This window comes from Neofelis nebulosa, chromosome 3 (genome assembly GCF_028018385.1).
Source record: "Neofelis nebulosa isolate mNeoNeb1 chromosome 3, mNeoNeb1.pri, whole genome shotgun sequence".
Lineage (NCBI taxonomy): Eukaryota > Metazoa > Chordata > Mammalia > Carnivora > Felidae > Neofelis > Neofelis nebulosa.
In genome coordinates, this window is record NC_080784.1 from 201,605,762 (window position 1) to 201,618,645 (window position 12,884).

The window sequence follows — 12,884 nt, forward strand, 5'->3', positions numbered from 1 at the left end:
GGGCTGGGAGCAGAGCCCAGCTCTCCTGGTCCTGGGTCCAGCCTCCTGAGCGCACATAGACTGCTTCTATGAGGTCTTAGAAAGTAGATCCAAGTCCTCAGTTTACCTAGGAGGGACTCAAGGCACAGCCACGCTCGAGTATTCATCAGCGTTGAGCCGACAGGGCCTTCCTCCCTTGACCCCCCTTCGTTTGCTTGCGAAACCGAACTTCGAAGCTGTCCCCAGCCTCCTGTGCCGGCCACCCTTCTCTGTCTTGTTCTGGAAAGTCACAGTTGGCAAGCTCCATTCAGAGCCCCGGGTCTCTTTGAAGGCTAGGGCTCTAACTGCGCTTGGAAGAGCCTTCTCCAGTCCCTCCCCTGTCCCTGTGTCGGAGCAGTGGTGAGAGCCATGCTTCCCCTGCCCAGGAGGTGACGGCCCTCTCTTGGCACCTTTGCCCTCTGTAACTGAGGAGGGTCACGGAGGTCTTTATCTGCCTGGCCACGGAACCGGGCCCTTGCATGGACTCGAGCTAACCACAGCCTAAGCCTCCTCAGCTGATGCACACGGCTGGACTTGGGGGCTCCCAGCAGCGCCTGCCGAATGTCTCTTGGGAGACGTCGCCGGAGGAGTAAGTGATGGGAACCGCTGTCCGCTGCGTGTCTGCCTGCACGTGTGGGCCTCGGGGACTTGTGTCCAGGGTTCTGGAAGTTCTCTGCTAGGATGCCCGCAAAGCCGGGGGGCCCTGTGGTGCTTTTGTACGGCACACCCTTGCCTCCTGGTGTTTTATAGTTTCAAGTTCACCGGAAAGGAGCTTCCGTGGGCCTTCAACCTCACGCCACTGACTTTAGTGCCTGGAGGTCATCCTGGTGGAGGGTAAGATTCGGACATTCATCACCGTCTGATATGCCAGGCACTCCTCCTTCCTGGGTCTCATTTAGTTGCGTGTAGTTTCCCTCCTCCGGTGGCCCAGGGTGGGCTTGGCGAACTCAGTTCGTACGGAGGCCGAGACCGGGGCTCAGAGAGGCAGAACCGAAGCGTGAGTTGGAGTCCAGGCTTTCCCCACTGTCTTGTATCTGCTCAGACAGATTCGCGGCATGGCGGAGCTGAAAGGAGTCCGCTTTCCAGCAACGTGGCGTGCCAGAGAAACCCCCGGGCTCCTGAGCCGGGTGCCCAGGCCTTCTGTCTCGAGCGCCCTGTCCTCGGGGAGGAGGCATGCTGGTGAGGAGTGCCGGCTGGGGAGGCGGAGTCTGGGTTTGAGTTGCAGCCGCGAGGAGGTCATCAAGCCTTCCTTTATCTGACAAATGAGGATCATCATGGGAGCTACCCGTACTGGGTTGAATAGTATCCCCCCAAATTCGGGTCCTCCTGTATACCCCTCCGTTACCCTATAAGCCTCTTCCTTTTCCATCATTCCATCTGTTGGTGCTCGCCCTCTGGCACTAACTCCTCCAGGGAGCCCTCCCTGATGGCCTGTTCTCCCACTAGCCCCCCGCTCCCCCCGGTAAGGGGTCACTCCAGAGTCAGACTGTCTGGCTTTGACTGTCCGTCCTGACACTTAGGGGCTCGTTGGACGCTGGGTGTCCTCATCAGTGCCCTCGGGGCACTCCATCCCGCTCGAGGGAAGTTGGAGGCTTTACTGGAGAGGCCCTCGAGCAGATTACCAGGGAGAGCGTTTGCCCAGCGTCCGGCCTGCAGTCCAGCGCTCGGCATGCGGGAGCTGCCGTCACTGTGTCACGCTCCACCGTCGCTCCCCCAGTGCCCACGCACCTTAGATTGGGGGTCGCCAGGAGCAGCCACCGAGGCTCTTGAGTCCGGGGCACAGGAGAGGTGACAGCAGCACGGGGCAGGTGGGTTGGGAGGTGAGTCAGGGGAGGAAAGGCAGCAAACTGCCTTTGACATTCCATCGAGCTAGGTGCCCTGTGGGCCAGCTCTCCCTCCGACTCCGGGAGCCTCAGACTTCCCCCACGGGACGGTCAAGGGGCCTGGGGCAGGGATGCTGCTCCTGCAGGACTTGACTACCTGGCGTCGCCAGTCTGCTGCCTGGGCAGCAAAGCAGGCACTTTTGGCGGAGAGCATCCTTGAGCCCGGAAAAGCAGGGCTGGCCGGCAGAGGTGCGCACGGAGGCGGGGAGGGCCCGGGGGTGCGGGTGGGCAGTGACACCGCGTTTCTGGGGGCTGCAGGCATTGGTGCGTTTGTCTGTTGTCCTCCCGGTCTGTGCGCTCCTTGAGGGCGCTCCTTGAGGCTGCATCCGCAGCTCCTTTGCCAGCACACAGCCCTCGCTCGGTCTAAGTACCTGCTCAACAGGTGCTTCTGGTCCGGGTCTCGTCTTACAGGTGCGGAGAGGAGAGGTCGTGGCCTGGCCAGCCCTGCTCCGCCAGCAAGTTTCCGGAACAGAGACTCAAGCCCAGAGGGAGGAGTGTGGGGAGGGGCTGACTTTTTTTTTTTCCTTCCATTTTGGTAAACGTTGGCCTGAATGTTCTTCCCGTTGGCCGTTGCTCAGGTATGCATCGTGCAGAAGCGGGACACAAAGAAAATGTACGCGATGAAGTACATGAACAAGCAGAAATGCATCGAGAGGGATGAAGTACGGAACGTCTTCCGGGAACTGCAGATCATGCGGGGACTGGACCACCCTTTCCTGGTCAACCTGTGGTGAGTGATCGCACGCGGGGCTCCTGTGCCAGCCTCGCTGTGGAGCCACGTGCTCACGGGAAGCTTCTGCCTGGTGGAGGCATAGCGAGGACACTTTCTGTGCTCGGATATTCTTCGGGGTATTTTGCGGAGCGCATACTCCGATGGCTGTCTTGTGGGGTACCTGCTCTCGTGAAATCTGGAAGGATCTGCTTGCTGTTCTTAATATGTATTTTTTTTTTTTTTAAATTTTTTTTCAACGTTTTTTATTTATTTTTGGGACAGAGAGAGACAGAGCATGAACAGGGGAGGTGCAGAGAGAGGGAGACACAGAATCGGAAACAGGCTCCAGGCTCCGAGCCATCAGCCCAGAGCCTGACGCGGGGCTCAAACTCACGGACCGCGAGATCGTGACCTGGCTGAAGTCGGACGCTTAACCGACTGCGCCACCCAGGCGCCCCTTAATATGTATTTTTAAGTTTATTTATTTTGAGAGACAGAGAGAGCGTCAGCAGGGGAGGGGCAGAGAGACGAAGAGAGGAGAGAGAGATTCCAAGCAGGCTCTGTGCTCTCAGCTCGGAGCCCGAGGTGGGGCTTGAACTCACGAAGCGTGAGACCATGACCCAAGCAGAGACCAAGGGTCAGTCGGACGCTTAACTGACTGAGCCATCCAGGCACCCTAGCACCTGCTCACTTTAATTTTAATTCTGTTCTCTTATGTGATGAATCAGAGTTGAAAATAGATTTCGAAGGGAAGGTTTTTGTATTTCCGAGAAAACACGTGGAATGTTGTAAGAGAAGCCCAAATAGAGGGGAATTGAACTCTAAAACAATATCTCCCGTAGTGTTGATGGCAAAAAAGCCTCAGGAGGGTTGCCCAGTGTGGATGTGCTAAACTCCAGGTTCCGAATATGGCGCCCAAGGCCTGCCATTATCCATGTTCTAGAACTTTCTCTCCATCCCCTCCCTGGCTACTGTCTCTGCTTTTTTTTTTTTTTCTCAACTTTTTTTTTTTTTTTTTTAATTTATTTTTGGGACAGAGAGAGACAGAGCATGAACGGGGGAGGGGCAGAGAGAGAGGGAGACACAGAATCGGAAACAGGCTCCAGGCTCCGAGCCATCAGCCCAGAGCCCGATGTGGGGCTCGAACTCACGGACCGCGAGATCGTGACCTGGCTGAAGTCGGACGCTTAACCGACTGCGCCACCCAGGCGCCCCTACTGTCTCTGCTTTAAATTGGCATCCTAGAAATGCCACCTGCTCGTAGTTTCCTGCCCCTGTGTCTTTGCAGTGGTAACTCCTCTGCCTAAAATTTCCACGTGCATCTCACCCCCGTCTGCCTCTAACCAAATCCTGCACATTACTTTCATCCTGCTTAGAGGTCACTTGGGGCGGGAGCCTTCCCTAACCCACAGGCCAGCTCAGTGCCCCTCACCGTCTCCACCTGCTCTGTGCTTGACCCACTGGCACAGCCTTTCCCGCAGTGAGCCCGGATCCAAATCGCTGGCTTACTTGTCTGCTTTCCAAGGAATAGCTTGCTCCCTGAAGGAGGGGGTGCCATCTCTTGGTTCTTCGTCTCTGAGAGTCTCACACGGTTGCAGACGTGTTGGAGGCATTTGGTCAAGGTTCCCTGAGCGGGATTTTGTTGAAGGGACAGAACAGGCTCTTCTAGGAAACACATTCTGCACTTCCATTGGACATCCTAAGTGACCCCCGATGGGAAAGTCGAGTCTAGCTCATCTTCCTCCTACGGTATCACCCATTATGTCCGTTGTGTCTCACGCGCAGAGCCCTCTGAACAAGGGTGATGGAACAAGGGGACATCAGCTGTCCTGCTTGAGAAAAACATGCAGGCCAATGCCGCACATCTCCATGGGGACAAGCCTACCTGTGTGGTACACGCTAGAGCCCCAGTAACAAGTACAAGTCTCCAGGGAGGGATCCAGACACTTCAGTCGTTTGGAAACAACCAGTGAACCCCCTCGTGTTGCAGTCACTCTAGAAGGAAATTTTTCAAAAGGAAATTTCTAATTTTGTTTAATGTTTACTTTTATTTTTGAGAAAGACAAAGCATGAGCGGGGAAGGGGCAGGGAGAGAGGGAGACCCTGAAGCAGGCTCCGGGCTCTGAGCTGTCTGCACAGAGCCCGACGTGGGGCTCGAACTCACAAACTGCGAGATCATGACCTGAGCCGAAGTCGGACGCTTAACCGACTGAGCCACCCAGGCGCCCCTAAAGAGTAAATTTCTAATCAGAAAAGCAACATACGTTAATTGCAAAACACACAAAATAAAATCCATATGAAGGCAACAGTGATTCAGAATCCCACCTCCCCTAGATTACATTTTGGTGTGTAATTCTCTTTGTATTTCTTTTCTCGTATCGATATGACCATACATGTTATTGGTATAAGAACAAATGCATGACAGGGTGCCTGGGTAGCTTAGTCAGTTGAGCGTCCGACTTCGGCTCAGGTCATGATCTTGCAGTTGGTGAGTTTGAGCCCCACATCGGGCTCTGTGCTGACAGCTCAGAGCCCGGAGCCCGCTTCGGATTCTGTGTCCCCCTCTCTCTCTACCCCTCCCCTGCTCACGCTCTGTGTCTGTCCGTCTCTCAAACATGACTAAACATTAAAAAAAAAAAAAAAGGAATGAATGCATGACAATTTTGTGTTCTGCTTTCTCAAATTAATAGTCCGGTAGGAGCGTGATCTGCTTATTATTGCAAATTCTTTGTAAGTGATTTTTAGTAGTTACATAAACGTTGCATAACATTCCACCATGGGCATGTTCAGTGGGACGTCTAGCCTGTGTCCTGGCACAGGGGCGATTTAGGGCTGTTTCCAGTGGGAATGATGCTTAGATGGGTAGGTCTGAGCTGAAGCCTTTCCAGGGGACTCCTTACAGGGGACCACAGGGGTCGGATGGACGCCTGGACGCGTGATACATGTTAGGTTCGGCCCCTCGGAAGGCACCACCTTTCCATGCTGTGTTTATGTGCTCCGAGTCCCGGGTAAATGTCACACCCCCACGATTACGTGAATGCGCAGGTGAGAGAGGGAGCTCTGTGCAGTTGTTGGGCGTTGGTGGCGTTGCATTTCCATTGGGAGCAAGAGGCGGTGAATGGCTGCTGGACTTCGGAGTCACATCTTGAACTATGTCCCATTAATGGCGATAATAAATGCCCTGGCTTACTGCTAGGACTGTTTGGAGAATCCACTGAGCGAGCGCAGCGAAGGCGTGTTTTCCGTGCATGGAAACACCGCTGACAGTAAGAGAATACGTGCACGCGTATGGGAATACGTGATAGAAGGATGATGGGTGGGCAGTGCCCCTTCAAGCTCCGAGTGAAAAGGAGTGCCATGCCCACCAGTCCGTTGGGCAGGACGGAGTTCCGAATGGCTCAGGATTCATGCAGAAACTTAACCTTGCCCCCGCGCGCGACAGAATCGCGACAGAAGTCTAGAATTCCCACTGCCTGTGGCCTCTACGTCTTGCTTTCCCCTGGCTCGTGCTGCCCACGGGTTGCCCCGACTTCTGTCAGTGGAACTGCCCAGCAGAGGGCCGAGGTCATGGTGGGATTGACCTGGCTCGGGTCCTGTGCCCATTCCTGAAGCCGTGGGGCGGGGGGAGGGGGTGGGTACGTCTGGGAAGGGAGGACGAGGGAGGAGCTATGGAGACCTGCAGAGGGAGACTGGCGCCTGGCTCCAGGGAGCGGTAGAGACCATGCCTGCCGCGTACAGAGCCTGCCACCTGTGCCTCCTGTCAGCAGGCTCCCGTCGTCCTAACGTCCTGCAAGGTGAGGGCTGTGGGCTCCCTTTGTCAGAGAGGGAGAGCAGGGCTCAAAGCAGCTCACTACCTCCCGGAATCCATCGAATTGCAGTTCAAACTCAAGACCATCCCGCCGTGCCCTGAGGTTTTCAGCTCCTGCCGGGGAATGACCACGAGCACGTCTTGAGGAGTTTCCTTAACTTTCCCAGTCCTCCGAACGGCCTCTTTGGTTTCCGACTATCATCCTGACACTGTCGTCCCCATCATACAGGTGGGGTAACTGACTCCTACCGCCAGTAAGTGGAGGAGACAGGACGGAGCCCGGGGTGTCTGGTGTCAGCCCAGACCCCACAGCGGCTGTGAGAAGGCCCCGGCCCCCTGCCCGACACCCTCGGGCCGGGGCCTCTGTTTGGCTGGCTCTCTGGCCCCCGCTGGAAGGGAGCGCAGTGTGGAGTTGCTCGTCGGGGTCCTGAGGCCGCCGCCGCTTTGTATCGATTACAGGTCAGCTTTTCATCTCGTTTACGAGGAGGGTGAATTTATTGCAGCCTCGGAAATCCTCACTGTGCCCCCTTCTCACTTGCTGGCGTGTTCCCGACCTGGTGAGGTGAGGGCTGGGCACGGATTCTTTGCATGGCAGTTTTGCCTCTGAGGAATGAAGAAGGCTGTGTGCTCCCGAGCCTGGGATGATCCAGGGTGCTGTCCGGGGGTCCTGAAGCGATGCTGTTCTGCTCTCTGGGGCAGGGCAAAGGGGAAAGGGGACGAGAAATGACACTGGGGAGGAGGGTGTGGGAGGTGTGTGAGTGGGAGGCCTCAAGAGGTGGGGAGGAGAGAGACGGGGAGCCGCGTTTGGGCACCTGGGCCCCGGATCTGACCTCCCGGGTTCTTGGGGCGGCCCTGACTCTTGCAGGCTTCGAGGCTGCAATGGACTGAACCGTGTCCCCCTCTCCCCCAGCCCGTGCACTGATGCCCTGTCCCCCAGTGTGACCGTATGTGGAGACAGCCTTCAGGTGGTTATTAGGTGACATGAGGTCATTAGGGTGGGTCCCTGGACAGAATGGACCGTGGCCTTAGAAGATGAAACTTGTCTCTCTGCCATGAGGACACAGCAAGACGGCGGCTGTTTGCAAACAGGGAGGAGGGCGTCACCGGAACCCAGCCACGTCGGCATCTTGATCTCAGACTTGTCTCCAGAACCGCGAGAAAATGACCTTCTGCGGCCGAAGCCTTCCAGGTCCCGGAATCGTGTTGCGGTGTCCCTGGCAGGGGAATACGGAGCCCTTGAGAGCAAACTGACTCTCTTCTTTGTGTCTCAGTTTCCTTACTTGTAAAATGGGGAAGGAAGGATAACTATGTCTTACGGTGGTTGTAAGGGCCAGTGGGGGTCCTCCCGAGCAGGTGCCCACAGGCTCTGGGGCGGGAGGCGGCCACTGGGTCTCGGGTCTCGGTTGGCGTTGATGTTCTTAGCACCTGCTCCCTCGGGTTGGCCTCCGCCGCTTGGACTGCTAACCTGTGCCCTCATTCTATTTTCAAAACCCGTTCCCTCTCACCCGGTTGCCTGTATTTACTAGAGTGGCTGTTAAAATGGGGCATTTACGATGTCTCCGGTGACTCCCCTGCCCATTTTACTGCTGACGTCACTGTGGGAATGTCCTGGCAGGACAGGATGAGGACAGGCAACCTACAGTTATGTTACTTTACTTCATTTTTTAAAATTTTGTTTTGAGAGCGAGAGAGCACACACGAACTTGGGGGAGGGGCAGCGTGGAGCCCGATGCGGGGCACACTCCCACGACCCTGAGATCGGACTCAAAATCAAGTCAGACGCTTAACCGACCGAGCCACCCAGGCGCCCCATTTTAAACAGTCCTCGTAGCAAGTGTGGATTTCTAGAACCTTCCCTGAGTAGCCACGGACTGAGTCAAGACACAGGTCTCTGTGCACCACTCGGAGCCAAGAAAGGACCACTTGAAGTAGAAGCTGATACATCTTTGAGTGTTGAGACTTCGACCGAAGTGAAACTGTGCAAGGTGTTTACATGTGGAACTGCTTTGGCTGAAGCAGTGGGGCGGGAAGGACTTTGCGGGGGGTGGGGGGGGAGGACAGAGACTGGAGGCACCCCCCCTGCCCCCACCGAGAACTTCTGGTGAAGGATAAAAGCACTTTATAGTCATCAGTTGCTGAACAGCCTCATTTCCATAAAAATAATCATCCTTGGCCTTGACTATTGCTACAGCCTCCCAACTGGCATTTTGGCATTTCTCCGTTCAGCCACGGTTATCCATCACCACTGTGCCCTCCTGGCGTGTCTTAGTCCTGTCAGGCTGCCGTCACAGATTATGACAGACGAGGCGGCTTACACAACAGAACATATTTCTCGCGGTTCTGGAGGCTGGAGGTCGCGGTCAGGGTGCCGACACGGGAAGGTTCTGGAGAGAGCCTTTTTCCTGGTGTTTCCATCAGTGTTCTAGCTGGGTCCTCACACGGGGCGAGGGGGAGAGAACACGCTCTCTCTTGTTTCTTCTTAAAGGGCACTAATTCCATCATGAGGGCTCCACCCTGATGACCTACTTGACCCAAAGGCCCCATCTCCAAATCCCATCCTGCTGGGGACTGGGTGGGGAGGACACGATCCTTAAGTCTATAACACAGGGCAAATCTTATGCACGTGCAAATCTGAGGTCGCCATATCTCTGCGCAGAAGCCAGCCATGGCATCCCAAACCCCACAGGCTAAATGTCTCCCCGTGACCTCGTGACCTGGCTTCTGACACCGCACCAGCCTCCCCCGCTGATGCCAACCTCTGCTGCCATCTTGGTCCATTTCTGTTCCAGCCAAACCTACCGAGTAGTGACACCTGTCATTCGTCTTGCTGTTTCCGTGTCTCCGGGCCTTTGCACGTGCTTTTTTTTTTTTCCTGCCTGGACCATCTCCCTTTGTTCACTGTGAGAACTGCTTATCTTCCCCCAAGTATCCGCTCACGAGATGGGTATTAATTGGACCCTTATTGTGTACGAGGTACTATCTTACTTTCTGAGGGTCCAGGGATGAAGAAAATCTTGCCCTGTTGGATCCTGTAGGCCAGGCATCAAGCCTCCTCGGCACTGCCGGCCACACCCACAGCTGGTGTCCTCCCGGACGTTGTTACAGCACAGGACAGCCCTGTCCCATTTGTGTGCTTGTGTGTCTGTTTCTGCCACCAGCAGCCAGCTGCCTGGGGAATGGGCCACGCCTCTCCCCAGCACCTGAGGCTCGCTAAGTTCATTCATTCAGTGTCAAGGGCCAACATGCAATACAGCCAACTCTGTGCCCGCCTTGGTGACAGAACAGTGAGTGAGAGTCACTCTGCCTTCTGCCTTCACAGAACTTGCAGACGAGAGAGGACAGACATCAAGCCCACGGCTGATGTGCTCCCCTGCCCTCTTCCTTACATCTTGAGTAGCCACTGTCAGCCTTTGGGGTCCTGGGATAACTTTAAAAAATACAGATTACTCATGTCCCCCGTGTGCTGGAGTCAGGTGATATCCTGGCCCACCTGGGACACGCAGATGGAAAATGTTCACAGTAGCTTCTTCAGTCTCCATCACCATGGAAACTCCCTTAATAAAAGGGGGCAAGAGGCGATGCTGTCTCGTCCTGGATCCTTTTCGCAAACTTTACTGTTCTTGGATTTGTTAACATCGCTTGTAACTTTGGTTTGTGCTTTCGAGGTGACACATTTCCCAGATTTTATGTTTAAGGGCCACAGGTTTGCTCTTCTTAAGGGGACAGAGTTGGGGTTGTGCCTGTGGATTGTAGGATGGCCCAGGCTGCTTTCGGACGTCCAGAGGGTGGGCACCGGCCTGTGGAGAGGGCGGAGTGAGGAGACGGAGGTCTTGCTGTGCAGACGCAGGGTGCAGGCAGGGAGGAGCCGGGCCCGGGACGCTGGCCCTGGCGTCTCAGACAATCCCTGTGGGTGAATGGGGGATCCTGCAATCCACCCAGAAGGTCAGGGGGTTGCCCAAGGTCATGGGAAGAGCGAAGACATGCCTCATACCTGCTGATGGTCTTTGGGGTTCTCTGCTCTCCCCACCTTCTGACCCAACAGACACCTTCATGTGCCCATGTCTCTGACTGCCCCTCACGTGTTTTTTTGTAATTAGGAGTGTCCTTGGCGCGTGCGGGAGTTACGAAATTCAGCCCACACTTCTTCAGTGCCTGATAATATCAGTAATACCGGCTTTATCAGTCACGTATGGTGCATGGCTCCTTCCCTATTATACCTTTTTTTCCTAATGTTTATTCATTCTTGGGAGAGCGAGAGAAGACAGAGCGCCAGTGGGGGAGGGGCAGAGAGAGAGGGAGACACAGAGTCGGCAGCAGGCTCCGGGCTCCGAGCTGTCAGCAGAGAGCCCGACGCAGGGCTCGAACTCACGAACCGTGAGATCATGACCTGAGCCAAAGTTGGGCGCTTAACCGACTGAGCCACCCAGGTGCCCCCTGTTATATCTTCATTAATCCTCAGCACCCTCTTGCAGGGTGGATGTTACCCTGCCCCGTTTAAAGTTCGAGAAACCGAGGGCTAGGGGCCTAAATAACTTACGCAAAGCTACAGAGCCAACAGGAGGCCGCGTTGGGACTGGAAGCAAGAATATACCAGTAAGTGCTTGACAACCTGCTTTCCACGGGGAAACAGAGCAAGCCGTGCATTGCAGCGTTCGCTGATCTCCGTGATGTCACGGCGTGCTGTGGACTGAATGTTTGTGTCTTTCCCAAATTCGTATGTTGAAGCCTGATGCCCAGGGGGATGGTAGCAGGAGAGAAGGCCTCGGGGCGGTGATTAAGTCATGAGGGTAGAGCCCTCACGAATGAGACGACTGCCTTTATTAAAAGGGGCCCCACAAGAGCCCCCTTCCCCGTCTGCGTGAGGACGCCGTGAAAAGACAGGTACCTATGAGCCGGAAAGCTGACGCTCAGCAGACACCAGATCTGTCTGCGGCTTGAACTTCTGGCCTCCAGGACTGTGAGAAGGAAATTTCTATGGTTTATAAGCCACTCGTCTGTGATATTCTGTCATAGCCACCCGAACGGACTAAGACATGGCTGATGTTCAAGCTGACAGCATGAAGTCAACCAGCTTGCAAAACTGCTGAAAACGTAGCAGTTCTCGTGAGCCGGGATAAGCCAGCTCCAGCGCGATCCCGAGAGTCCCAGATCTCACAGCAAAGCCGGTGCCCTCTCCAGACCCAACTTCTGGGATCTGGGACGGGGGGTAAGCCTCACACACAGGAATGAGTCAGTGGCGAGCCCCACCCTCAGGGAAAGGGATGGCATAAGAGAATTAGGAAGGGGAACGTGGCGGGGTGTATACTGGACAAAAAAAATGGAAAGCGGCCACACGTCCTTCCCCTCCTAGGATGGTGTTCTTGGAGAGCCTCAGTTTCCTCATCTGTGAAACGGGGACGGTAGCTCCCTCCCTTCCCTGCTTTGTGAAGGCCAAGGCAGATGAGGTCCGGCGGGTGAAAGCCCGGCAATGGTGTGTGCAGTTCACATCCCAGAGAGACACAAACACCGCCTTGCGATGTCATGCACGTTCGTGGCGGCGGTGGGGGGAGGGGGGTACTCACCTGCTGCAGGGAGCGTAACTAAGTCGGAGGCTGTGGCTCTCTAGCTCCTCACGTCTGGGCAGGTCATGTGGCCTCCCCCCTGTTGTCCTTCCAGCAGCCGGGGGCCGCCCACCCCGCCACCCCAGGTTTTTGCTCTCCTGGGACAATCTCCTCTGGACACCTGCAGGCACACTTCCTTCCGATCTTGATCGCCGTGACCTCCTCTCTGAGTCTTTCTCAGCCCGCCCTGGCTGTCCCTGATCCACTAGCCCTCTTCCTTGCTTTACCCGCTATGGCACGTGTTTCGCCTTACGACACAAAATGCATGTGATGTCTCTATCTTGCTGGCTTTCCGTGTCTGCGTCACATGCACACGGGAAGGAAGGCTGGCTCCACGGGGCGGGGGGACGGCGGGGAGGACATCCGTCTGCATGTTCCCTGCTCTGTCTCCAGCACTCGGAAGCCTGTCTTGGCGTCCAGTAGGTGCTTAGTAAGTACTTGTTGAATGGGTGAACTGCATGAGTCAATGTCCCCTTCTCCCCCCGAAATCCTACACCGAGAGCCATAGGTGGCCAGCTCCTTTGGTTTTTCACTGACCCACCCTGACCTGGAAACCAGAATCAACGGTGAACACTTCAGCCCTCCAAGCCCAGCAGGAATTATTTTGCTGATCTGTGCACCGGCTGAACACATGATGTTTCCACCCCCCTCCGGAGGGTGATCCGGAGTAAGTTTGTGGAGCTAGGGAAGGAAGGTGACCTTTTTCCATTCTGGTGGGTAACGCTGGTGGCGATTCGGAGAGCTGACATCTATTAAGCGCTTGCTGGATACCTGGCGTTGTGCCAAGTGCTTCACGTGGGTTATTCGTTCTTCCCCAGGACCCTGTCTGGTGGGCGTGCTGGTGATAACGTGCAGAGCAAAAT

The 12,884-nt window shown here is 55.6% G+C and overlaps 1 protein-coding gene across 6 annotated transcripts in view; it reads left to right on the forward strand.

Annotated features, from left to right (window-relative positions):
* STK32B (serine/threonine kinase 32B) overlaps positions 1–12,884 on the forward strand; it is a 391,097-nt gene that overhangs the window by 120,671 nt on the left and 257,542 nt on the right. For all 6 annotated transcript variants that reach the window (XM_058723112.1, XM_058723111.1, XM_058723113.1 and 3 more), the window contains one exon: positions 2,480–2,631. In XM_058723112.1, coding sequence (XP_058579095.1) covers positions 2,480–2,631 — 152 coding nt within the window. The remainder of the gene's footprint in view (positions 1–2,479; positions 2,632–12,884) is intronic.